At 41.6% G+C, this 27,030-nt stretch overlaps 2 protein-coding genes across 4 annotated transcripts in view; both read right to left on the reverse strand.

Moving 5' to 3' along the window:
- The window catches only part of LOC134873385 (interleukin-6 receptor subunit beta), a 31,278-nt gene extending 29,073 nt beyond the window's left edge, over positions 1-2,205 (reverse strand). Inside the window, exon 1 of the mRNA XM_063896937.1 lies at positions 330-2,205. Within this exon, the coding sequence (XP_063753007.1) occupies positions 330-510 (181 nt within the window). The 5' untranslated portion in view covers positions 511-2,205. The remainder of the gene's footprint in view (positions 1-329) is intronic.
- A 141-nt stretch (positions 2,206-2,346) lies between these two features.
- Positions 2,347-27,030, reverse strand: part of LOC134873384 (protein HIRA) — a 33,014-nt gene continuing 8,330 nt past the window's right edge. For 2 of the 3 annotated variants that reach the window (XM_063896934.1, XM_063896936.1), the window contains 21 exons: positions 22,589-22,683; positions 20,961-21,056; positions 20,687-20,847; positions 19,929-20,096; positions 19,730-19,843; positions 18,966-19,036; positions 18,665-18,770; positions 17,893-18,114; positions 16,130-16,215; positions 15,338-15,538; positions 14,093-14,236; positions 13,780-13,999; positions 13,528-13,635; positions 12,160-12,308; positions 8,614-8,775; positions 8,442-8,500; positions 7,854-7,959; positions 6,930-7,052; positions 6,677-6,840; positions 5,638-5,726; positions 2,347-5,138 (listed from right to left, as the gene is read on the reverse strand). In XM_063896934.1, the coding sequence (XP_063753004.1) occupies positions 5,022-5,138; positions 5,638-5,726; positions 6,677-6,840; positions 6,930-7,052; positions 7,854-7,959; positions 8,442-8,500; positions 8,614-8,775; positions 12,160-12,308; positions 13,528-13,635; positions 13,780-13,999; positions 14,093-14,236; positions 15,338-15,538; positions 16,130-16,215; positions 17,893-18,114; positions 18,665-18,770; positions 18,966-19,036; positions 19,730-19,843; positions 19,929-20,096; positions 20,687-20,847; positions 20,961-21,056; positions 22,589-22,683 (2,761 nt within the window). In that variant the 3' untranslated portion in view covers positions 2,347-5,021. The remainder of the gene's footprint in view (positions 5,139-5,637; positions 5,727-6,676; positions 6,841-6,929; positions 7,053-7,853; positions 7,960-8,441; positions 8,501-8,613; positions 8,776-12,159; positions 12,309-13,527; positions 13,636-13,779; positions 14,000-14,092; positions 14,237-15,337; positions 15,539-16,129; positions 16,216-17,892; positions 18,115-18,664; positions 18,771-18,965; positions 19,037-19,729; positions 19,844-19,928; positions 20,097-20,686; positions 20,848-20,960; positions 21,057-22,588; positions 22,684-27,030) is intronic. The other variant, XM_063896935.1, reaches the window with a different exon arrangement.

Consider the following 27,030-nt stretch of genomic DNA (forward strand, 5'->3'; position numbering starts at 1 on the left):
GGGTTTTACATTTCCTGTAGGGTGTTATATAGGTTTTTGTGCATGTCGATGGTCTACAAATGCTAAAATCCCTGGGTTCCCTGCAGAGGGAGCTTCTCCCCCCCCCCCCCCCCTGCCTGAACGCCTACATTGGACTCCTTTGTTTACTTCCCTGACATATTGACATCACTATGTAACACTCACGCTTTATTGGCTAGCACTCCAACATATTGTAAGTGATAGGCTAAGGAGCGGGACATCTCTAAGGGGTTGACCTATCACTGCAGAGCTGGCCAGAACATTAGCATTAGCATAAATAAAAGATCTTACTAGCCAATCTAAAAACAAACCAAAGACAATTTTTTTCTTTCTTTCGTAAAAAAGGAAGCGACAACTCTTGACGACCATGCAGGCCCAGAACGGTGGAGAACTGCAGCCTCTCTCAGGCCTTAACAAGGGACGAAGCTGCACCTGAGGCGGAAAAAACAGAAAAAAGGGGAAGCAGAGACACGCCCACACGCCACTGCTCATGACACGATAACGTATAATTGGTTAAAATGACTTAAGTTCTTATTGTAATGCTGAATGACAATGAATTTTCGCTGCAACACAAATAATATTACCTTACGTTTAGCTGATTGTTTCAGTAAATCGACTTCAAAAAAGTCCAATAAACCATGAAGATACAAACTCAGAACAAGAAACCTGCAGGTACAAATAAACCATTAGTGTTGGTGCATTCGTTTCAAATGAGCTAATCCCTTCAAGTACTGCAATTATTTCATGAATTTTAAATATTTAATTGCCATGGTGCAGTGAAACAGGTGAGTTTTCAGTCTGCGAGATAAGCTGCAAGTAGATAGATAATGGATATATACTTTACTCATCCCAAGTTGGGGATTTGTTTTTCACAGCCGCGTCTCGAACAGTCAATGTAAAAGAATTACATTTCTTACAATTCCTAAAATCAGAGTCACTAATTCAAAACATTTAGACTTCATACAGAAAGATGGAGAGATGGAGGCAGAACCCAACTTGTCATTTGAAGTAAAAGTGATTTCATGTTTGCAATTAGCAGGAAACTGCTGCTTTTAAATTCAAACAGTTCTCAACATTAGGAAACTATTTCTGCTTTCGAACCTGCAGAACCTGTTCAGCTTTGAATTTTGATATGATTCGAACTTTGTACTCTAAGCTCACTTTCTCTTTTGTGGCGATGTCTATCGTTCAAAACGTTCTCTTCCTCATTGTGGGACTAATGGTCTGTGTAGCTTGCACACTGTTTCTAACTTTACCCCGACTGTCTTGTTCCATTCTCGGGTGTTTCGGCTAGACTCTACAAGTTGCCGGGGATTTTTTTATCCGGAGGAGGATGGCAAAGATAGTAATTTTGGCAGCACATGCTGTACAAAGGTATTTGTAAGTAAGATAACCATAAAAAAGACGATCTGTTTCTATCTTGTTTATTTATTTCCTTTTAAGGACCTTGCTGAAGATCAGGCAAATGTTGAACTGCGAATGGACATGGCGCCAAACTCTGTTGACATGTAGGAAGGGATTTTTATCTTGATCTCAATGATGCAGTTCAAACTCAGGGACTCCAGTAACACCACATTCGGGTTTCATGCGCTTCACTTCCTCCTGACTATGGTCATTCAATCTCGAAACACTTATAGGGGCCCAAGACTTGAGGAGGGAGAGGAGAAATGTCTCACCGTCTACAGAAGAGTCGACAAGTACTTTGAGCCTGATGTTCTCAAAAAAGGATCCGCTTTGACACCTTTACGTCAGCCTCAATGGGTAGCTACGGCAAACCCCACAGATTTGGAGACCAGTCATGCTTTAAGATTGTCACGGGCAAGGGAGCAGATGTCTCGATGCATTCTACATTTGAGGATGAAGGGGAAGTGCTGATACCGCCATATGAGGTCTTTTAAGGTGTAGGCATAAAGATGACGAGCACCCGAAACTTCCTTGTGATGTCGTCTATACACTGAAGAGTACAAATAGTGTTAGTGAGCAAAATGAATTGTGCTTTTTCCGATTTAAGAACTTTTATGTCGTATACACTCGGGGAGTGTATAAGAGAAAAAACTCCCTCTGGAGGGAACACAGAGTTTATCCTTTGCAGACCATTAACATGCACAAAAACCTATATAACACACTACAGGAAGAAAACTCCCCAAAAAGCAAACCTGGAGCCCCTTTAAAAAAAGGAACAGGCTTCTGTTTAGGTGTCAAATGAACAATAATGTTTGGAAAAACTAACAAAGTATTTTGAGCCAGGTATATTAACTTTACTAGAATAAGAATTTCTCTCACTTTCTTTCAACACAAATTCAAAGTGAAGAAATACCACACAGGAAATTAGCAAACCCCAACTGTTCCTCATTTATTATTTTTTTACTTTCTTTCCTCAAAAGCAACAATTCAGCTCATCTCATCATTTTCTTTTTTTCTTATAGAAAATGAAAAAAAAAAAAATTGTTCGTACAAACATTAAAAATGACTTACAGCGGGGGTCCAATGAGGTTTCATGACCGCTGTGCTTTTGAAACCTGTAATGCATGAGAGACTAAATAAAATCCCTCCGTCTGTCCTGAAAAACATTTCTGGGGTGTTTTTTTACCCGGCAACAGAGACATTTCAACTAAGGGTGCAGCAAAGAGACTTGGAGTATTTACAAGAGACAGGAAGTGAAAAAATCAAAAAATATATATAACATTTTCCATTCGCTGTCTCTGATCACAGCCGTTCTTGATTTAGAGAAAAGTGGATCGTATTTACCTTGAAAACATTTTTTTGGGGGGGAGGGGGACCAAAGTTGCATCGGGAGAGATTATTTTATTACCCCAAAGATCTGTTTCATACACATAATATACCTTGAAGATGTGCAAGATTGAGTTTTTCTTGCTCTCAGAAGGCTGACATCAGCACATTCTCCTCAGGCAGCGACTGATATTTACAATTAATGTTTCTGGATGTAACTGTGGCACAATTTTACTTTACGAGAACCCTTGTCAAGCGTTTGTAAAACCTGTGTGTACTTAGGAAGATAATTACCGCCTTGCAATTCAGCCAATTTTTTCCCCCAAGTATACATTAAATATGATTTAATCTGAGACATCATGATGAAGGTTAAGTAATACCTGCATGGAGTCTACATTCATCAAACACAATAAAATGGGACTGTTTAACTCATTATTTTAAATCCTTTTTCTTTTGACATATAATCACAATGTATCATCTTGATTAGGTGCTTCTAAAGTTGAGGTAAACCGAAGAAAGATAACATTGTGTGTAACATTTCGTTATTTCAAATAATGGTATCACCCACAGCTTGTACTACCTTTGTTGCACATCAAGATGTGACATCTAGAAGTTACTCCTGCACTGCCATTGTGTTGTCCTTACTTTATTTCTGACTGTTTAAATTTCCTGACTTGTTTTGTTTTTTGTTTTCCTAAATTCTAAGGCGGTCGCTCAGTGCAATCACGCTACAACAGCCCAAAACACTTCAATTAGGAGAAATGCGCTCAAAAGCCATGCAAATATAAAGACACAAATGTGGCAAAACAAATGAAGAAACATCTTCCCCAACTTGACGAGACATGTGCCGGGTTTACTCGAAAAGCTGCTTCAACAAAATGCGGGAAGAAGCTCAAACGGAAACAGGGAAACTAAAAAGTGACGCACACAGCTGGGATCGGAGCGCTTGTTATTAACAAGCTCCGATTAATCGTAAGTGTTGGTCAGTATATTTGAAATGACTACGTTAGCTATGTTAGCTAGCTAGCTGACGGCAGATCTGCGATAATATTAGAAGGAATCATGTGATCGCATTGTTAAAATAAGCCAATCAAACATACATTTGAGGGAACAGTGACAGTTAACCAACTTTATAATCCCTGGACGTCCCCAAATGTTCCCAGGTTTGTGCATCACTTTTAAGTGTCCCCGTTTCCATTGTTTTGAGCTTCTTGCTTCGTTTTTTGTTTGCAGCGTTCCGTTTATGCATTGCTTTTAGTAAATGCTGCGCATGTGTTGTCAAGTTGGTGAAGATGTTTCTTCATTTGCATGTGTTTTGGCACATTGTGGGTTTTTTTATTGCATCATTTAAACTTCAGTGTGTTTCTCCTAATGGAAATGTTTTGGGCCGGGTGCATTTTGCCCGTTGGCCACCGTAAGTTCTGTAGGGCTTCCCTCTTTGTGCATGTTTTTCTACTCTTACATGCTTTAAGTGCTCTTTCACTGAAGTGAATGCTCTAATGGGTTAGGATTAGCTGCAAAAAAAAGGCATCCCTTAAAAAAGTCAGAGGTCCATCCTGTAGTTCAGAATATACAGTTTCATTTCCAGTGGCGTCATAGTGACCTCAGTGACTTCAAAAGTTGACATTGGTGTTGTTCTCGAGCTGAAACACTCAGAAAAGGACATCCATCAGCCTTTAAAAACCCATTTGAACCTTTTTGTACGGATGCCCTTCATTTGCTTCACTTTGCAGATAGAGGTGGTTGGTTATTTCCACATTTGAAGGCATCACTTTGGTACAAGCATATTGCTCCTTTACATCCAGTCTGATTTATATTATTTATTTTTCAGTGTCTCACCTCCGTTCTCTCTATCAGATGACTTGAGAAGGATTTATCGAGCTGCAGGGTTTCAACCCGTAACATTTGTCACACCCCCTCATTAAATTAAATATCTTTCAGTCCTTGATTAGGAGCACAGGAGAGAGGTGAAAAAGGTTAAAAAAAAACAAAAAACGACAGAACACGTGAGTTGGAGCTGAGATTGTGATTAGAAAAAAAATCCAAAGCACCTGCCACTTCTTCCCAGTGAGCGACAGCACTGAAGAGTCCCAAAACTGGAAAAGCTGTGGACTCGCTGCGAGTGAAGATTTTTGCAGCTTTCAGCCCAAACAGCGTTTCAAGGTTCTACAGTTGACGATAAGCAGTCAGAATTCCCCTCGAGTCGAACTGGAAGATCCAAACTGGTTTCATTACGAGTCCAGGCATGGGTTGTGTGTGTGCAGCAGTGTGTGTTATTTGTTGCGCAATAGCTCCAGCTGGTCCTGGTACTCAGTGAACAGTCTCTGGAATCGCAGGTTTTCAACGATGACAGGTAAGACTTCCCGCAATAACTCGCGCTTACGTAGACCCTTAACACAGAAAACAGAACGTTAGCAGCTAGCATGCACCTTTCAATGTGGTGCCAGAGCTAATGCAAGCTAACTCATTAGCTATTAGCTGTTATTAGGTCATAACAGATTAATCAAATGAGCAAAGAAACAATGCCGGACAGCTGCAATTACACAACCTGTTCTTTAAATGTTCTATAGAAAAAAACAATTAATATAGTCATTTAAAAAAATAATAATTATACACTCATTTTTGACTTCACTTCAGGACAGGACATTGCTGAATACTTTGTGAGGTTTTTTTGTTTAGTGACTATGATTTCAAACGCCCAGGTTAGGAAGAAAAAGGGATTGGGACATCCCTTTATGTCTTATTGAATAGAGTACAGTCTAAGCCTTCGTCATCATCTAGCAACAATAAAACTAAAAGATGGGAGACAAAGCAGCTATGGGAGCGGGAACAAAGGGGACAATACATTTGCATGTGTGGAAGGCAAAACATTCTGAAAGAGTGTTGTACCAGAGTGGTGGGCTCCCAGGCTGTTGCTGCTGATTTGTGGACGGGACCGAGCAGCTCCTTGCAGAGATCTCGGAGACGAAACTCTGAACCTGGAGGGATCACACACACAACAGTTTTGTCAACACAAACAACACTCAACACTATTCCCCAGTTTTTAAGTTATTACAGTTTTTCAGACAATTCCCAAATATGTGATAAGTCTATCCAAATAACACATATTTGGGAATTTATGGGGGAGCTGTGATAAGCTGCTCGCTATATGGCAGCAGTTTGACATCTTTGTGGCAATGTTGCTATAATTACTCACTGTCTGAACGGAGGACATGTCTCTCAAGTTGAACCATAGGGTGTTAAATCATATTTCAAATTTAAATCTATAAGACCAATTTTTCGACAGCTTGTCAGATAGGTAGCTCACTTAACGTAGCTAACTAACTAGATAACGTCAGCTACCTTTTGAAGTAGAAAGTTCACTTTGACTAGCTAGATGTTAGGTTGATTGTAAACATTAAATACTTAGTTTGGTAGATAGATAGCTTAGCTTCGCTAGCCAGGTCATTAGGTTAATAGCAAACATTTGCTAACTTAATAGAACAATGACAGGTTATTTGAATCAGTGTCTTCATTAACTTGTTTCTATACATTTCAACACTGTGGACCTTTGTCTACCTTCTGGCATTGAGTTATCATAAACTGTCAACATGAGCTCTAGTATGGAGTGCAACTGGCCGATGTGCTTCGGTGCTGTTTGTAGTTACTCAGAGAGAAAAAACACTAATAAGTCATGGAAAACGTGTTCATTTTGTGCCATTTTAATATGTCAACATGCCAGCCTCTAGCAGATGATGGGTGTGGAACTGTGTGGCTGTCAATGATCCCAAACTAAATTCATTGTTTATAATGTTGCTGGTCGTAATACCAGAAGAACAAATAATCATGAGTTTGAACCGGAAGTTGGAAAAGTTGCTACATGAGGTTGGTACAGTACTGTGCTGTCTCTTATTAGTCTGAAATCATTAAAGAAGGCATAGTTTGCTACCTTCGTTGACAAGGAAGCGGGCGTAGATGAGCAGCCAGTAGCGATACTCCTGTGCCGACTGCAAAGTCAGAGCAGACGCCAGCTGATTCTCCAGGAAGGCCAACGTCATGCTCTGCTGCAGGTGGTGAGGGGTGGAGGAGAGGCGGGACGCCAGCCTTCCAGCACTGCAGGGACCAGAGACATGTTTTTTTATTTACTTCTTTACTACCTTTCACCTGGAGATGGAAGGGGGGGTTAAATACTGCTATCATACTTGAGGTTGCGTCCCTGCATGACAGCCAGTGGTCCTGAGGACACAGGTGCATCCTGCGTAGGTAGGCAGCTTCTGAAGTCAGCACATTGGACCAGAGAGTCTCCTTTATCTGCTATTAACGTCCTGTGAGAGACACAGCATAATTATTTAAGTTTACTCATACAGTCAGGGAAAAAAGTACTTTGGAAAGGGGGGCGTTGTTGGTGGTCGCGCTATGGAGGATTATAAAGTTACGGCTGATCTCCCTCAGTCAGTGTCTAATCCTTCAAAATGACGGATGACCTAAAACATTTCTTGGTCATAAAAACATAATGTAAATAGCTGAGCAAAACAGTTAGACATCGGCTACTGCCATTGTAAGCTTATTTACTGAGTTGCCGATGGCAGAAATAGGGATATCATCGGCCGGCAAATTTGAAATGTTTAGCCATTACTTTTAGCTAGCTTTTTGAAATATTCTTCATTAGGTTTCAGTAGCTATTTCCACAGTTTAACCATCACTAGCTATTTCAACAGTTTGTTCTACCCTTACTTTTAGCCAACTCTTTGAACGGTTAGCTAGCTTTTTACAACGTTTATCAATTACTTGTAGCTAGCTATTTAAACTGTTCTTCATCACGTTTGCTAGCTTTTCAAGGGGATGGCAGTTACTTTCAGCCAACTGTTACACTAATTTGTCCATTACTTGTTGTAATGTATTTCAAACGTTTTTTCTACCCTTTTAGCAAACTCTTTGAACTGTTGAGGCTTTAGCTCGCAAGTTGAACTTTTTGACTTTGTTCGCCACTAGATAACTCTTCTTGGTATGTAGGGGTTTCCAATGCTGCATCCAGTTCTCTTTATGTTACTATACGATCCCCTGGCAACTGCAGAAGTTACCCTGGTTGGGAATCACCGCGTTCAGTCTACTCTTTAGGGTCTCACCATGTCTCCAGTGAGGAGCTGAAGCAGTAGGACTTTCCGTTAGAGAGTCCAATGACTGGAACTCCCTGCTGAGTCAGCAGAGACTGAGACACTGTGGTTTCCGCACCTACACACAAAAACAAAATGTTTTCAAGGGTAGACAGCATGAAGGCATTTTCCATACTCACTGAAACTTTTTTTTTTATAGAAGTTAAATCATATAAATGAAAATGTGAAGAAGATTCCAATAAAACATGTTGTACTTCAATAAGAAGTATGATATCGATATCATGTATGCAAGTTAAACAGAACTAAATTCATGACGGGGTTAGCCTAGCTTGAAGATTGGAAGCAGGGGGGATCCGTTAGCTTTGTTCCTTACAAGGAAATACCTCTACTTCCTTTTTGCTCTCATTAACATATGTCTTATAACAGTTATTTAACTCATACTTGACAGAAATGAAAAACTAAGTAGGGCGCTGAAACTTTTTTTTCCATATTTATAACACAGACATGAAAATGATATATTCAAAGGGCAAAAAAGTAGGTTTTATTATTTTATTTATTTCCCAAAATGTTGAACTGTCAATCACATTCTGCATTGATTACCTGGTAAAATGGTCAGCAGAGACTCGTTCTTCACAAGAGCCTTTTGTTTATGAACATCCCTGCAAACAGACAGTTAACAAATGAACAGCTAGAAAACATTCATCATGAATACTAACAACGTCTAGAAAAGTCTAGCCCCATGAGATTTCCAACAGAATGTATCTGAGCTCACCAGACGGACAGCGTGGCCCCTGCCGTCAGAACCATGACAAAGTGGGCCGAGCAGTGCAGAGCGGACACAGGCGTGGCCAGCTGAATGGCAGGAAGGAGCCGCCGCCCACAGGAAGAGAACACTGACAACATCCTGTCCTGACAGGCAACGGCGAGGACGTCACTGAGAGAGAGAAGATCATGAAAAAAACAGTCAGAGATTTACAACATCAAGTAATAGTCTTATTTGCCAGCTCATATGCCGCTTTTCCACCAACCCGGAGCCGGAGCCGATAAAGATATGTTTTTTCGTGTTTAAGCGCCGAAAAAAACGGATCTTTCTGGCCCCACTCGGTTACCCAAGATCCAATACTAACCAATACGTAACGCTTACTTCGGAGGGGGGAGATTAACCTGAGCAATAACAGTTCATGGCGAGTACAAGTTGTAACAAGCAGCAGCGTTGAGCAAAGCGACCACACACTTATAAAACACACACTTTATAAAGTCAGGGAGCACTAACCAGGCTCAGTGTGATGGTTTATTTTACCCAGTGTTGTAGTACTCGAGTCCCGTCTTGGTCTCGAGACCACTTTTTCCCTTACTCGGTCTCGTCTCGGAATTGAAAGCAATTTTACTCGGCCTGGAATCGGTGTCGGACTAGAGCTGCATGGGTTGGACTTGTGCTTTCGAGGGAGACCTCCAGACCGTTTCATTTTTCATACTTTTTTTAATGAATTATACATATTAATTATACATAAATTTAAATGAATCCATTGATTCACATTGTATTGGGTGATCCCAGAGTGCCACGCTGCTGTGAAGTCGTTTGTCCAACCAGAGATATTTTTCAACAGTCTGGTCCTCAGTGCCAAGATCAATGAGCAATCAACACTCAACTAAATTTGCTTTCTTAAACCACAAAAATTATTATTGCAGCAAAAGTTCAAGGAAGAAACACAGCGCAGAATGCAAATTCTGTAATATAATAATTACTGAGACGTCCGGCACCACATCAAATTTCCACCGGAACGTCCAAAGGAAACACCCTGAGAGGTAAGTGAAGCTAGACTTGTAACGTTACGTTAATGTTAACTGTTCGCTAGCTGACGTTAATGTTGTTAGCTGTTTCCAAGTAGTTGGCTTTGTGACATTTGTTTCAGCATTAGCTTATCTTGTCCCTCAATGTCATGATAAACTAGATGACCGTTGGCTGGCTATCGTTAACAGTAAGCAATGGTTGGCCAGGAGGAGTGAAACGGGAGAGAGATTAACGTTAAGTTATATCTATCTCAGGAAATGTGTTTCTTTTGTAAGTTATGTAGCTAAGTTATGCAACGGATGCCATTGATGCAGCTGACGAGCTAGCTAACGTTAATGTAATGTTAGCTGAGCCAGGCACAACACAGCTTAGCAACACAGAAAACTTTTCAATTGGGAACAAAGATCAAACGTTTTCACTGTGCACAACCACAATGCATCTTGACGAACTTGCAGTAAGGACAGGGTGTAGTGGGGTCCCTTGCTAGTTATTATTTGCATTGAAGCTAAGTAACATTACAACCGGAGGTTTTTACAGTTACTAGGTCATGGTACTTAGCTGAAAATGGCACGAGTTATTTATTTCCTCACATAACTCAGCAACTGCATGTCTCATGATAATGATTCTCAAATTTGTGTTATTAAAAAACCTACCCTGTACATTCATGTAGGCCACAACAGTATTTTAGCTAATTAAAGTGTGAGTGAAAGCGTTTTTCTTGCCAATTTCCTATTTAGACCCATGGTCTTGAAAATTGACTTGTTTTTGTAGGTCCTCCAAAGACCCACCCCAAAATCCCAAAGTCTTGGTCTTGACTCAGACTCGACACTTTAAGGTCTTGGTCTTGACTCAGACTCGATATGGGTGGTCTCGTCCCCATCACTGATTTTACCGTACTTTAGTCACCATCCGTTCACTGTTATTGATCATTGTGAGAGCAGGCAGACGTGTTCCTGTTTTGTATTATTGCAGCTATCGGATGGAATCAATACATGGGCTACACAGTTTGCCATCAGAAGTAAAACCATAACGAAAACTAAGCCGGTAAAATATGCCAGTAGAAAACGGCTTATGCCACAATAGGATAGCAGAGTAGTGAAGATAGTCTGAGTAGCTTTGCTTGCTATGCTAACATCACCTCTTATGCCAGAGACACTTTCATAACAGCGTTGTGATGCCAAACAGCGTCAATTCAGACTGAACACGTTCACTTATGGGGAGGGGGTATGCATCAGCTGCTTGTTTGACAGTCAGACAGTGAATACTTCACAGCGAACACCGTCGTGAGTTAACGAGAGCCTAAACGCTCAAAAACGGTTACGCCATGACGCAAACGATGACGCAGCTCCACTTGAGCTCCACTTGCGCTCCACTTGAGCTCCACTTGAGCTCCACTTGAGCTCCACTTGAGCTCCACTTGAGCTCCACTTGAGCTCCACTTGAGCTCCACTTGGCCTCTGAGCGGTGGAAACACAAGGGGTGCTACAGGCTAGAACCAGAAAAGCGCCAGAAAAGCAAAAGATTGGATCTTGAACCGGATCCGGTTTGGTGAAAAAGGGGCAATATAGTCCGACTGTGAACACCCTGGGTTTTATGAAGAAATGCTTGGTACACGTCCGCAGACAGATGCTAACTTGTTGGGCAATTTGAAGAATTAGCATAAATTGCATGAACCAAAGTAAAAGAATTGCTTGGGTGTGGTTTTGGAGGTTATTGAGGATGTTGACCTAATTTCTGACATTATTAAGATCAAAGCCCCCTAACCAGTGGCAGTTCTAGACCAATTTTACTGAGGGGGCCAGGCGGGGGCCAGGTATTTTATCAGAGGGGCACAATAAATGTGGGTTAAAAAAAACAAAGACTGTATACACAGTTATTGCATAAAATAAACTTAAAATACAGTAATTGTTTTTTGTTTCTGCACAGGTATTCGTCTCAGTAACTTCAAGTTTCTATGATTTTTAGTCTCTCAACATCTAAGTTTGAATCTTACTAAAAAGATAAGATTCAAGTTACATTAGTTCCCCCTGTCGCCCCAGCTCTATAAACAATAAATCTAATATTATAAGCCTTTCTTTTGGAGGGGGGGGCCACAGGGGAGTCCCAGGTCAGTGTTAGCCCCCCCCAGAACTGCCCCTGCCCCTAACACTTTAAAATCGATCCAAAATTCATCAAAATCCCCCATCAGCCAAGCCCTGTTTTAGCTATTAGTTGCATATGCTTATTAATGCTAATTATTGCAACTTATGCAAATTGTCCAACATATGCAAGTTAACATCCTGCAGTTTCTATATGCTGGGGACCCGTATTATACATTTCTAACATAAAACTTTGGGGTACTCAACATGTCCCGGTTCACAATGCTGGCAAGTAGACCACAAGGAAGAAAGACAGGCTTAGTGTCTGTGTGTGTGTGTGTGTGTGTGTGTGTGTGTGTGTGTGTGTGTGTGTGTGTGTGTGTGTGTGTGTGTGTGTGCGTGCGTGTGTGCGTGCGTATGTGTGTGTGTGTCACACTGAGCCTCGTACCTGCTCCCTGCAGCAGTGACCACGGAGCTGGGCAGCAGTGTGTTCCAGTCCCGTCCGTCTCTGGAGCATCGCAGCTGGCTGAGCTTTGAACCCGCAACTACTGACACCTCGTTCTCCACCTCCAGGAACATAGATGGCTCCATGCTTACCTACACACACAAGTTTCAGCATTTTGTAAAAAGAAAATCTATTTAGCAGACAGATGGGAGATATTTTGGACACATTATCTGGGTTTGTTATTGAGCTTGAACACAACTGATAAAAAGGGCTTTTTGAAGAATGACATCATCAAGGCATGTATATTTACATTATGACATTAATATTGAGAAATTTAAGTCTGCATAACCGCTGATATCTTCTGTTGTGCTATCTGTACCGAGGTGCTCCTATGAAGCACGCGGTTATGGCTCGTTTGAAAGGATATTAAACCACTGTTGATAAACCCTCTCAAGCCAGAAGCTGCACAACAGGACAGTCGGTAAAAGTCTGGTCACCAGGGGGTTCACATCCACTTGTAGTGCATTCCTTGTTTTACTAAAATATGTGACTATGTACAAGAGATGATAAACAGGTAATAAACCGTAAACAGTATACAGCTCATTTAAGGCCAGTTCTTTGTATTGAAATGTTTCCCCTAAAATCAGCCAATTTTTTATCGACATAACAGTTAGTTCCTGACGTCAAAACATCCTCCATCTGTCTTTGTGGAGATGTGTGTTCCGTCTTTGTGCAGGAAGAATTAAAAAAGCTATTTCTAGTTTTTCGAGGAGCATGCACACACACAGCATGTGTGCAGCTGATGCAAACTGCACATTATAGTTCCTCAGAAATAAAAAGGTCCCATTGTGCAGTCATTTCCGCCCCCCCATTGACTGTAGGGTTTCTTTGAAAGTTTTTCCTTGTCTGATGTGAGGGTCTAAGGACAGAGGGGGTCATATTCTGTACAAACTGTAAAGTCCACCGAGACAATGTCAAATTTGTGATGTTGGGCTATATAAACAAACTTTGATTGATTGATAACATCTACTCCATTCATACTTTTTTGAATACACTTTGAATTGTGCTTTCAGCATATTATTTTTACCGAACTTCTATAGATTATTCCGATAAATAGCGGCTTTATGGAAACACTGACAGGTTTATATATAAAGTATTGCTTCAGCTGAGAATTAGTACAGATTAAAGACTTACTATTGACTTTAAAGTGGTGCTGTTTTCAAAAGGAACTAGATAGGGCTTTCATAGCTGATGGTAGACCTAAACTTTGAACACACATACACACACACACACACACACACACACACACACACACACACACACACACACACACACACACACAGACAGAGAGAGAGAGAGAGTGTGTGTTACCTGCAGACTGAAGGCCTTCTTTATGCTGGGTGTTGGCAGTTTGAGAGCAGCTACAGGAGGTGGATGAGCTGCCACCCTGCTCGGCTCCCGCTCTGCTGGGACAGTTATCTGACAGGAACAGGAAACACTCAGTGGATTCTCTCTCTTTTCAAAGGTTTAATCATATTTGTTTAATAAAAAAATGAACAGTTCTGTTGATACACAAGTTGATTTGGATCTCAATCCATTCAATCTTTCCCTCCATCTCGTTACCTGAGAGAAGGGTTGGGCGATGGGTGCAGCCAACTTGTCTTTCCTGGGCCGTCCCTTCTTCCTCTTCTCCACCACCTCTCCTACATCCATCAGCAGCTCGGGTTTCCTCTTGCCCAACAACAGATTTTTGTTAATGGAGGCCATCTTGTCCTCGCTGTCGCTGCTGGTGTCGTCTTTGGATTTCACGTCTTTCAGAACGGAGAGGCCGTCTTTGGGCCTGCTGGTGGACAATTAAAAAAAGAAAGTCAAGATTTTGTTTTGTATGTCATCTTTTACCTCACACCGTAACACTTATTCAAACTGATTCCATCACCTGTTCAGATTTGTGAGTCCACAGATAGAGGAGATGACGGCTGTGACCCCTGGTGTGGCCTTTGACCTCTCTGTGAACCTCGAGTCCAAAGCTTTCATTGGCTCGATCTTGGATGCAGAAGTGAGCAGCAGACTGGACTTCAGACTGGAACGCAAGGAAACAAAGACATTAAGTCATGTTTGTTTCTCCCCACTTTACTTTGGTGTTGGGTCTGTTTAAACTGCTTTTACATCAACACAACAAACATTCATCATCACCACATTTTGTTTAACACACTTTGTTTAAAACACACGTATAATTAATCCATAAATATGAAAATCATGTAGATCAAATAGAGCGTCAGACGGCAGAGACAGCTCTGTTTTTATGGAGCTCAGAATAAATATGGGATGGATGTCCAGTGGGTCTGCCGGTGGACGAGTGGCAGGCAGCAGGCCGACACTGAAACTGGGATTTCTGAATTACATCCTTTGTTTTACTCTCCTTTTTTTCTGTAGAGGAAGTAAGGAAACCGTAACTCTAGATTTATTTGTTGTTTGAGGTGCAATATACAGCCCAGGAACAAATTAAGAGACCACTACAACATTATCAGTTTCTCCATTTTTATTATTTATAGGTTATGTCTTAGAGTTAAATGGAATTCAACAGACACTGGAATGGCTGCCATACATGTAGATATAAAGATTTAAGAAACATTTGGAGTGGTCTCTTAATTTTGTTCCGGAGCTGTATGACTCTGCAACTTTAAGAATGGAAGAAACTATTATTTCCACTTCACTCTGATTCATTATTTTTGCCGTAAGTGGCCTTAATTTGACCGGAAGTTACGTTAGCACCCTCATACCATATTTTTCTAGACGAATCCCTGTATCTGATGGAAGGACATAATCTAGGGTTACCCATTCATTCCTATGGCCGTTTCTTTGACCAGAAGTGTGATCAGCAATTTTATATGTTCAAAGGCCTACTTTGGAATGTATCATAAGGCCTTTAAGCAATCAAATGTAACACTTTTATGATTGATGAAAGTAGTAAATATGTCAGATTTGACCTGAACACGACAGAAGGGTTAATACTGGATTTGGGAAGCGACCAGTACCCCATTTCCAAATGTATAAGAAGAGTGTTGATAATGTCAGTTATCAGTTTTGCTTTAGGTGCTTGAGAAAAAAACGATTTGAGATAACCAAAGCAGCATATAACGCAAGGTAAGATAAATTAAATAGCAACTCAAAAAGCTTGTACCCGTCCTTGTTGTCCTCCAGGCCCTTTGTGGCGCTGTTGGCTGGAGGCGAGGTGAGCATGGAGTCGTGGCTTGGCCTTAGCCCCAGAGAAGAGGCCTGTCCAGGGCTGGAGTCTGAGCTGAGCTGGGAGGTGAGCTGGTTGGACATGGAGGAGCCCGACGGCAGGATGGGAGCGCTGTTGAACAGAGCTGGAGAGAAATCCCTATGCAGAAAGAGAAACAGTTCGGTGAGCTTTATCCTCTGCATGTTTTCTGAATGTGCAGTGTGTAGATTTCTCAGTATGGAAGCCCATAAGGGACATTAAAAGATACAAATAAATCACATAACAAACGCATTTACACAATAGCATTAGATTTTTTCACATATGTATTCAATCATCCAATTTGCATATTCACATCATAGGCATTCTATGATGATACAAATAAAGTTAAAAAAAGATATATCATTTGTATTCATATTTTGTATAAATGGGCTATTAGGTTAAATTGTTTATTTTGCATTTAAGGTTCAAAATGTAGCTAACAATAAATAGTGTGTGTATAAAAATATATATAGCAGGGTATGACTTTGGAAAAGCTGTTTGACAATTTTCTTTTTATATAAGGTGATAGAACACCCATACGAGTAGTAATTAAAACATGATAATGCTAATTAGACAGTTGAATTTTTACTCAATTACACGTGTCGACCGTTAAAATGCTATTGTGAAATTTCAGTATCTTTTGCACATTTTAATAAAGTCCCCTGTGGACTTTCACATTCAGGCCCACCGCAGTGTTTCCTGTTTTCCTACCCGGTGTCCAGCTGCGCAATGCAGAGCGGTGTGATTCGTCTTCGGCCGTCTGCAGTTCTCGTCTCAACCTGCTTCTTCAGGAGGTTCTGCAAGACGACAACAAAAGTCCAAGAAAAATGTCAGCTCCTTAGATATGTATTTTGACCACCTTTGAAAATACAACCCTGAAACAGCGATCAATGATATTTATTAGGGCTGTCAGTCGCACATTATTTATCTGTTCTAAATGTTCCTTAAAAAGGATATTTTTCTAGTTTTTGTAGGTGGATAAATATGATTGCTTTATAATTAATCATAAATTATGTTTATCATAAATAAACAATGTTTCTTTATTATAAGTTATAATTATTATTAATTATAAATAATGTAATTTTATTTATTCTAGACAGTAAACATCATTGTTATTGCAACAATCTGCAACGAAGTTATGAATCTTTTTTACAGTGGCGGCTCTCCAAGGCTCCCAAGAAGGTCGTTTTGACTCTAGCAGAGACTCATCCTCATCAGTGTTTACTGACCTACAGTCTGTAGCCACCAGGTCTCTGAATCAGTGCTATGCTTGGTCAGCGAGTGATATTTTAAACTTGGCGTACTCCGGAGGAAACTTAATTCACTTTGCAGCACGTACATATTACCATGGTCTTTCTGAGAAAACCACCCGGCAGGGCTTTATAGCTCAACTTTCCAATCAAAGGTGACTTTTCTTTCTCCATTTGTAGTGTTTTACTGCTGTGATCCACAACGTTACCATGGTTTCCTGATATTTTCTTAAACTACGAAGCGGGCCGAGGGTCACAGAACGGAAGGAAGGCGCGTTAACGCCGTTAATAACGCGTTTAACTGACAGCCCTAATATTTATCTTTTACTGCTAAAAAGGTTTTATATTCTTTATCTACTATCTCTGTATTGTCTATCTTATTTTACAATTATTTTTCTGACTGTGTCGCAGTGGTGAAATGCCAATGAATGCATCAGTCCTTTGATCCCACTGCAGTAACCTGTCAAAGTGTCCTTGGGTAAAATTTTCTGGTTAATAATTTGCTTTGTGCCTCTACTGTGACATTTTTCCATGCTTTAAAAGGTCTCCTATTATCCTATATTTGAACAATATAATGTAGGGCCATATCTATACTAAACATGTGTGTGAAGTGTTTAGCTCAAAATACCAAACAGATCCCCCTTTGTAGCATGCCTCATCCCCCTCTATCTCAGCCCTGTTCCTGAAGTGCTGATTCTGTCACTGTCTCTTTAAATTTGAGCTGAGCTCAAACTGGCAACACCCCTTTGCAGCGTCATGCAGCTCGCTCTCCTCTGTGAAAGTTTTCTACCAGGAGATACTCAGCGAAACGCTGCCGTGATTAAACGCCATATTATGTTCAAACCACATCCAGCATTATTTCTGAAACACTTCTCAGAGTTTACCACGAGCACAGAGACATTATATGTATTATATGAACAACAACTCTAAGTCCCTCCTGCAGACATCCTGCTGAATACACAAAAACCTGTATAAACAACTATAGAAAAGGGAAAACCCCCAAAATTGTAATAAGGCCCCTTATCCCAAATTTTGCTCCCTAAAGGCATATCTATGGAATTAAAGTACACGTAAACAGATTTGGATAAAAACATTTCTAAAATATATTTGTATGAAAATCAGACACTAATTAAGCAAATAAGTTCGAATGAAAATCTTAGTTTTGATCCTGAACCGACTCAATCGTTTGTGCAGCTTTTTGGATTTTACAATCGAGTGTCCCACCTTCCTGATGTCCTCGAGAGACTCTCCGTTCATCACGCTGTTGAGTTTAGGGGCCGAGGATTCTGGCCCGGCGCTGCCCGGTCCCGAGTTGGCCTGGGCGGAGTTCTGGCGCTCCTGCTGGTATTTGAGCATCTCAGGGTTCTCGATGATGGTGGTGGAGAGCTGCGCCTCCGTGCTGGTGATAGCCAGACTCTTACCGTAGATGTTCTGATGGATGCTGTTCTGTACATCAGAGAAATAAGAGGACATTTTTTTATTGATAGAATTATGGAGGGAAGGAGAGCAGCCAACAAGAGAATAAAGGAGATACAAATGAAAGGAAGGGAAATAAAAGCAGATGTAACAAGGTTGGGCAGGTTCATTTTTCGTTGGTTTGATGCATAGAGAAACATGTTGATCAATTATTTTGATGAATGTTTTTTTGGATTTTTATATTTATATATATATAAATATATATATATATAAATATATATATATATATATTTATATATATATGCAAACTTTTTAAACATAAATAATATTAATACATTTTATTTATAAAAAGGCGCCTTTCAAGACTCTCAAGGTCGCCATACAAGATACAAAACACAAAACACAAAAGGAGCATAAAAACAAGACCACATAATCACTGAGAACAGAGGAAGTGTCCTCAGGGTGGATATGCCAGTGTGAAGAGATAGGTAATAAATGCATATGAATCACCTTCTATCCTCACTCTTAACATATCTTAAGCTTCTTTGGGCTTTATATTTTATGTATTTATATATCTAACCTTTTCCTCCTCGTTTAGCGGGTCTCCCAGTTCATCCAGTGAGAAGTCCAGGTAGGCCACAGTGCCGTCCATGGAACACACCAACATCCCAAGACCTGTCAGAGTCCTGTCACACGCACGCACGCGCACACACACACACACACAGGAACTCAGAGGTGAACCAGTAATGTGCGAATAATCTCTGTGTTTGTGAAACTTTGTAAAGCAATTTACTGAGTCATGATATCTCAATGTGACAGGCTGTGGGGGGGGTATGTTTGCCGATGTATGACAGGCCACACAAAGGAAGTCTGAAACTCACCAGGATATGTCCATAATCGATTTATCAAACAGATCGTGGATCACCACCAGAGGGCGTTTCAGAGAGGTCAGCTGAAGAAGAGAAACGGACAGAAAGCGTTAGACTTGAACTTGTTACTTTCACAGATTTAGGATATAAATACTGCAAAGTCCTTTAAATACAATTCTAGGGCTTAATCAAATAGTTTAAAGCTTTATTCATTACATTGACATTCAAATTAGTAATGATTTTGTTTAAACCCTGGCAGTGGAAAAGTACCTAAAATATAAGTTTTATTGTCTTATTTGAACATTGTGATCGCATTATTCCTTGAGATTTTATTGCAGGTGTGCTGAAAGCTAGCTAGCTAATGTAGCTAACATTGCCATTTAAAATATACAGACAGAATCATTTTGTTAGTTATTGTTTGTTGTGTTTATCTGGCTAATGTGTGTAAATGTGTACATTTCTTTGTCTGTGTGTGGACCCTAGGAAAGGTAGCCAATGCTATAGCTCATGGGGATCCTAATAGAGACATGGTGTCATTCTTTAAAGAGATCTGTGGAGTGCTGTGTTTAAACCGGGACTTCGCTGCAGCACCAGTTGTAATTTAAGAATAATATTTTCCCTTTGGCAAATATTGCACATAATCTGGGTAAAAATAAATCTATCAATTGTGCAGCTCCAGACAAAAGTAAGCAGAAATATCTGTAGCTTGACTGGTGAACCTGCATCGCTGGCACTGATTTATACATATTCCCATTTTATAAAAAGTGTGAACATACCCAGACGGAAAGCGACCGGTCTTTGCTGCCGACGGCGCAGCAGCAGTACGGACAGCCTGGTTTTTGAGCGCTTCCGTTCTTCTGCTTCTTCTTAAAGATCTTTGGGTTAAATTTCTACAGAGAAAGAAGCCACATCTTTTCAGTGTGCAGATCTGGTTTTGGTTTTAAAAGTCTGAACATGTGGCTTAAACATCCTTACCACCACAGTGACAGCTTTACGGTGGCCCACAAAGTCCATATTGGTCTTCCAGCCGTCTCTCTCCACGATCTGAGCGGTGGGACCGGAGTTGTTCATGGCGTGAGCCGACACCAGATACTGACCGTCCGGAGACCATGACAGACGCAGGACGTGGGTCGTCCCGCCACACTGACACACAGAGGGAGAGAGAGAGAGACAGACAAGAGGAAGTTATTCAAACCCTCATTGGTGGACTGTGGGTGTGGATGAATGCACAGACAAGGCAAATGATTGGTGGGGAGTGGTGTTGATCTAGAGATTATGACGTCCCGCAACAAATGTGTTGGGGTTGATTTTGCCCAAAGTGGCAGTGACACACACACACACTCACATGTACACACTTATGCACGCTCGCTTTTTTTTCTCTTCTGTCTGTATTTTTTTTTTTAATCTATATTATCCTTACTTTGTTTTTAGAAAATCTATTATTTTATAAATTAAAATTGTATTTTTTCTGTCCGTGTATTGGCTTCGTAGATACAGCTGAAGGAAAATTGAAAAAACTGTTGCGAAAAGTGGGCATATTTATTTGTATATTAAAACTGAAATAAAAACCAAGTTAAAAAAAAAAAGTGGAGATTACTCATCAAAACATTTTAAGTATCATAAATGTCTGATCTTTTTTCCTGCAATACTCCATATTTTTGGTGAGGTACACCTTACATAGCCAACCACCTGCTCCAACAACACCGTCACACACAGCTCAGGAGCTTCTGTACCTCGCTGAAGGGTTTGGTGATGTTGGCCTCCATCTGCCAGTCCATTGTCCTCCACACTCTGAGGCTGTGGTCGTCGGCTTGGGAGGCGATGTATTTCCCCACCGGGTCCCACGTCAGACCTTTAACCAGCCCAGTGTGTCCTCGCAGACACATCACCATCTCTGGAGACACACAGAAGACAGACATGAATAAAGCTCTGTGGAAAAGGTTTTATTGTTATAATCTTAAAAATTGTTTCCAGCTTTGAGGCTGCAGAGAGGGTTAATTCTCATACCTGGAAATTTGCGAGCGTTCCAGATGACGATGGTGTTGTCCACGCTGCAGGAGGCTAGCCACACGTCATGAGGAGACCACGCCACGTCCATCACATCTACGAACAAAACACACACACACTGTATAAAACCCCCCCGCTGTTGCAGTTCCTTGGACTATTCCACATTATCTTCATTGCAGAGCATTAATGGACTCATCCATAGCGCACCTGTTCAGTACGGGATCGCATAAACGTGCACAGGACAGTCACGTTTGATTTGTGTCTTGTGGACATGTGTGTGCGTTCATGAAAACATACGTTTTTATATTGACTGTTCAGTTAAGTGAATTTACATCCCATACACAGCACTTACTGTGCAACATACAGCAGTTAGCAACAGCCGCTAAGCTAGCCACGCAGACCACAAGGCAGCACGGGGTACGGTCTCCACACGTTCAGGATTATTATTCTGCTTGCGTAATGTGAAGTGCACGGCCAATTTGTTCACACATTTTGGTCATTCCATAGACCACATTGTTCATATTTTATAATGTGTGATGACTTTGGAGTTAATGACCATTGGGTAGTAATCCAGGGGTACGGTTGAATTGTCCAAAAATCAGCTCCTATCATCTTTTCCTATGCTCTATTCCTTGATGTGTGTGTGAAACGTCACAGGGTTAAGGAATAGTGGATAGGAGAATTCAAAAGGACTTAGGAGAAGAGACTGCAGTGCTTTGAGAATCCGACTGCACTTGCACTATCCCCAGTGTTTATGATGCGTCAGCATAAATCTACTCTGCACCGTGCTCTCTGATGGTTTTGTTTATGCTTTATGAATGTGGGCAACGGTGAGACGTAGAGTCTTCAGGACCAAGGTTGGAACTGAAATAAAAAATAAAGTGAAACTTATGCTTGTCACCCCCCACCCCCTCTGGTCTACACATCTTAACCCACATGAATCCCAAGACATGAGTGTGAAGATATTTTAAAATAAATACAAATGTGTTCATAATAAACTAGTTATGCCTTAATCTATGACTTTGTTTATCACCAATACAACAGATTTTAAACAGTCTTAGAAACCCCACACAGCTCCGTAAACACTGAGAAATGTTGACTATCTGATCACTTCAGTAAAAAGTAACGTTCATATTTGTCCTTTTGATTAATATAGAGCTGAACGTTCAAAACAAAGCACTTTGGCAAGTTATGGCATAAGTTTTAAATTGTTTAATAAGCACTGTAACTTTCGGTTGTTTCCGTGAATGGCCAAATGTTGTGTCATGGTAAATGTTGCGGCCGAAAGGCATTGTGGGACAGCGTTTCCTCCTTTCCTTTCGTAAAGGAAGGTCCAGTATTTCCTAAGCTACAGGAGGTCATAAAGGAAGTTTCAGAGCTCCTTTCCTTTCATCTAAAGAACTTGAACAGCTCTTATCATGGCTATCACTGAGGGACTTCCGGCTCATGTCACTCCGTTAGGAACCTTCCTAAGCTAAACTGACGATTCAAACGCAGCCCTACATTCACACCGCTATTGTATATTAGCATTTGGCCACTAGAAGGCAGCATAGGCCAGCTGATTGTGCTTTTTTCACTTATCTGATTAGCTGTGTTGAGGTGCTTGAGCAGTGTTTTGTGTGCGTTACCTCCGGTGTGGTTCCTCAGGATGGTGACACACCTCCACTGCTCCACGTTGGCCAGCTTACTGCTCGACCCGAACACTGTGCTGGGACCGATGAATCTACATAGTGAAACACAAGGTGTCAATATGTCCTCACTGATTCCTTTTACCTCCCTAATAAAATCACATTTTTATCAAATCACTTTCTTGTGTTGACTTTGTTTTATAATGGGGGGGGATGTTGTGGTAGTTTTTTTGAATTATTTCTGAAGCACTTTCTAAGCCAGTTATGAAAGGTGATAAATACACATTATTTGTATTATTATTATTATTATTATTATTATTATTATTATTTGTTTTATCTCATTTTGTTTATTTTAATAAATGATATGGTAACAGGGCACTCAACATATAAATACATCAAACAAAAATCCCCAAAAATCTAATTCTTTGGCTTAAGTTAACAGTTATATCATTAATTTAAAGCTATATTAATCATCATATCCGACAGTAGGGTGAGAGGTGGGGAATATAAGTGGGGTATACAACAGAAAACATTTGTTTTGTATACCCCACTTATTTTCTGTATCTATGATATGAATAAGTATTTTTTACATTCTGTACATCTCATTTAAAAGATCCTTTTATTTATCCTTCCAATTAATATGATAAGCTACTTGTTACTTAGAGAAATACAACAAACAATTGACAGTTCTTTATAGAATATTAACATTATTGATTTTTGAAACACTAACGGCAGAGGTCTTTACATGTAATTGAGGTATGTGGTTAGAAATACTTTAAACATATCTAAAAACTGTAACTGTAACAGGGTGATTATTCTGCTTGCGTAATGTGAAGTGCAAGGCCAATTTGTTCACACATTTTGGTCATTCCATAGACCACATTGTTCATATTTTATAATGTGTGATGACTTTGGAGTTAATGATCATTGGGTAGTAATCCAGGGTACGGTTGAATTGTCCAAAAATCAGCTCCTATCATCTTTTCCTATGCTCTATTCCTTGATGTGTGTGTGAAACGTCACAGGGTTAAGGAATAGTGGATAGGAGAATTCAAAAGGACTTAGGAGAAGAGACTGCAGTGCTTTGAGAATCCGACTGCACTTACACTATCCCCAGTGTTTATGATGCGTCAGCATAAATCTACTCTGCACCGTGCTCTCTGATGGTTTTGTTTATGCTTTATGAATGTGGACAACAGTGAGACGTAGAGTCTTCAGGACCAAGGTTGGAACTGAAATAAAAAATAAAGTGCAACTTATGCTTGTCACCCCCCACCCCCTCCGGTCTACACATCTTAACCCACATGAATCCCAAGACATGAGTGTGAAGATATTTTAAAATAAATACAAATGTGTTCATAATAAACTAGTTATGCCTTAATCTATCACTTTGTTTATCACCAATACAACAGATTTTAAACAGTCTTAGAAACCCCACACAGCTCCGTAAACACTGAGAAAGAACATCATCTGTATTTACACATTGTATTTGTGTGTCAGCGGTTCTGCTCCAAAATAGTCAAGGCAATTTCAATTAACCCAAAAAGTATTTTGGTTAAATATTATCAGAGATTATTATTAAGCTTGGAAACAATTGATACAGTATGCTTTATAAAGGGTGACGTCATCAAATCATGTCGATTTATATTTTATTGAAATTATTATTGGGAAATTAAAGCACAGTTGAGGATCAATTTCAAGTTCATGCATCCGCTGTCAATTAACACTCCTGAGGCTGTACGATGAACCCAGTTCAACGAATCCTGAATATCCTTGAGTTGTCTGGCTTTACTAACCCTAAATGAACGCAATCTCACTAGGCGGTCCTACGACGCTGGTTATCAACTCGGTAATTCAACCCAGGGTTTCCTAGTCTGGCTAAGAGCGCGTTCACATGAAAGAGGCGGGTTAGTAACATTTGACCAATCACAAACACGGAGAAGTGTACTGACAGCGGAGCGTCATACTTCCATGGATGAAGAGTAAAATATCATGTTAGATAAATATGAAGTTCAACTTTAAACATCCATGAATTAAACCCTGATCCGGGATGAAAGCCACATATAGCTGCAGCTGCAGGAAGAACGGCTGGTTAAAAAAACGACCGCCTGTTTGAATGCGTAAACTAACAGGTTTATAATATCATTGCCCCATCTAGAGTGGATCTGACTTTAACTAAACTTCAGTGTTTTGTGAACTTAATCTGTTGTTTTAAATTCATGTTTACATACAGTATGCGGCACGACTTCGGTGTGTTGCACGGCGATATTTAAGTACACTTGTTTACCACAAACGTTATAATAGTCAGGTTATCCTGAATATGGGCAATGGTATGCTATTAAATTACATGTTCACACAGTCGACGGACCAGACCCGGGCGCCAGAAGCTGGCTTTGGGTACGTGGAACGTCACCTCTCTGGGGGGGAAGGAGCCTGAGCTCGTGCGGGAGGTGGAGCGTTACCAGTTGGATCTGGTGGGGCTCACCTCTACGCACAGCGTCGGCTCTGGAACCTTACTTCTTGATAAGGGTTGGACTCTATTCTTCTGCGCAGTTGCCCAAGGTGTGAGGCGCCGAGCGGGTGTGGGGATACTCACAAGCCCCCGGTTGAGTGCCGCTTTGTTGGAGTTTACCCCAGTGGACGAGAGGGTCGCCTCACTACCCCTGCGGGTCATGGGGGGGAAAACTCTGACTGTTGTGTGTGCTTATGCACCAAACAGCAGTTCAGAGTATTCGGCCTTCTTGGAGAACCTGAAAGAAGTCCTGTATGGGGCTCCTGAAGGGGACTCCTTAGTCTTGCTGGGAGACTTCAGCGCACACGTTGGCAATGATGGAGACACTTGGAGGGGCGTGATTGGGAGGAACGGCCCCTCCGAGCTGAACCGGAGTGGTGGTTTGTTACTGGACTTCTGTGCTAGTCATGGATTGGCCATAACAAACACCATGTTCGAACATAAGGATAATCATAAGTGTACGTGGTACCAGAGCACCCTAGGCAGAAGGTCCATGATCGATTTTGTTATCGTATCATCGGACCTGAGGCCCCATGTTTTGGACACTTGGTGAAGAGAGGGGCGGAGTTGTCAACTGATCACCATCTGGTGGTGTGTTGGGTCGTGTGGCAGGGGAAGCCTCTGGACAGACCTGGTAAGCCCAAACGTGTAGTGCTGGTGAACTGGGAACGTCTGGAGGAATCCCAAGTCCAGGAGGCCAACTCACACCTCCGGCGGAGCTTTTCAGGCATCCCTGTGGAGGCTGGGGACACTGAACCAGAGTGGGCAGTGTTCAAAGCCTCTATTGCTGAAGCTGCGGTGCGAAGCTGCGGTGCGAAGCTGCGGTGCGAAGCTGCGGTGCGAAGCTGCGGCGCGAAGCTGCGGCGCGGAGCTGCGGCGCGGAGCTGCGGCGCGGAGCTGCGGCGCGGAGCTGCGGCGCGGAGCTGCGGTCTCAAGGTTTTAGCTGCCTCAAGGGGCGGTAACCCTCGAAACTCCTGGTGGTTACCGGTGGACAGGGTAGCCGTCCGACTGAAGAAGCAGGGATACGTTATCCCTGGGTACTCCTGACCCAGTTGCAAGGTATCGACGAGCCCCGAAGGGCAGCAGCCTCAGCCGTGACCGAGGCAAAGCAGCGGGTGTGGGAGAAATTCGGAGAAGCCATGGAGAAGGACTTTCGGTCGGCACAAAGTTGTTCTGGAGAACCATCCGACACCTCAGGAGGGGGAAGCAGGGAACCATCCAAGCTGTGTACAGCAACGATGGGACGCTGTTGACCTCAACTGATAGTGTGTTAGGGCGGTGGAAGGAACACTTTGAGGAGCTCCTGAATCCGACAACTCCGCCCTCTATGTTAGAGGCAGAGCTGGAGTATGAAGGGGGATCAACTCCAACCTCACAGGGGGAAGTCACTGATGTAGTCAAACAGCTCCACACTGGCAAAGCCCCGGGGTGGATGAGATCCGCCCAGAAATGCTGAAGGCTCTGGGTGTTGAGGGACTGTCATGGTTGACAAGTCTCATCAACATTGCGTGGAAGTCAGAAACAGTACCGAATGAGTGGCAGACCGGGGTGGTGGTCCCCCTTTTAAAAAAAGGGGGATCAGAGGGTGTGTGCCAATTACAGAAGCATGACACTACTCCCCGGGAAAGTTTACTCTAAGGTGCTGGAAAGGAGGGTCTGGCCGATTGTCGAACCTCAGATTGAGGAGAACAATGCGGATTTCGTCCTGGTCTTGGAACGACGGACCAGCTTTTCACTCTTGCAAGGATCCTGGAGGGGGCCTGGGAGTACACTCATCCGGTCTACATGTGCTTTGTGGATTTGGAGAAGTATGACCAGGTTCCCAGGGAGATACTGTGGGAGGTGCTGCGGGAGTATGGGGTGAAGGGGTCTGTACTCAGGGCCATCCAATCTCTGTACTCCCAAAGCGAGAGCTGTGTCCGGGTCCTCG

This window comes from Eleginops maclovinus, chromosome 12, assembly GCF_036324505.1.
Source record: "Eleginops maclovinus isolate JMC-PN-2008 ecotype Puerto Natales chromosome 12, JC_Emac_rtc_rv5, whole genome shotgun sequence".
Classification (NCBI taxonomy): domain Eukaryota; kingdom Metazoa; phylum Chordata; class Actinopteri; order Perciformes; family Eleginopidae; genus Eleginops; species Eleginops maclovinus.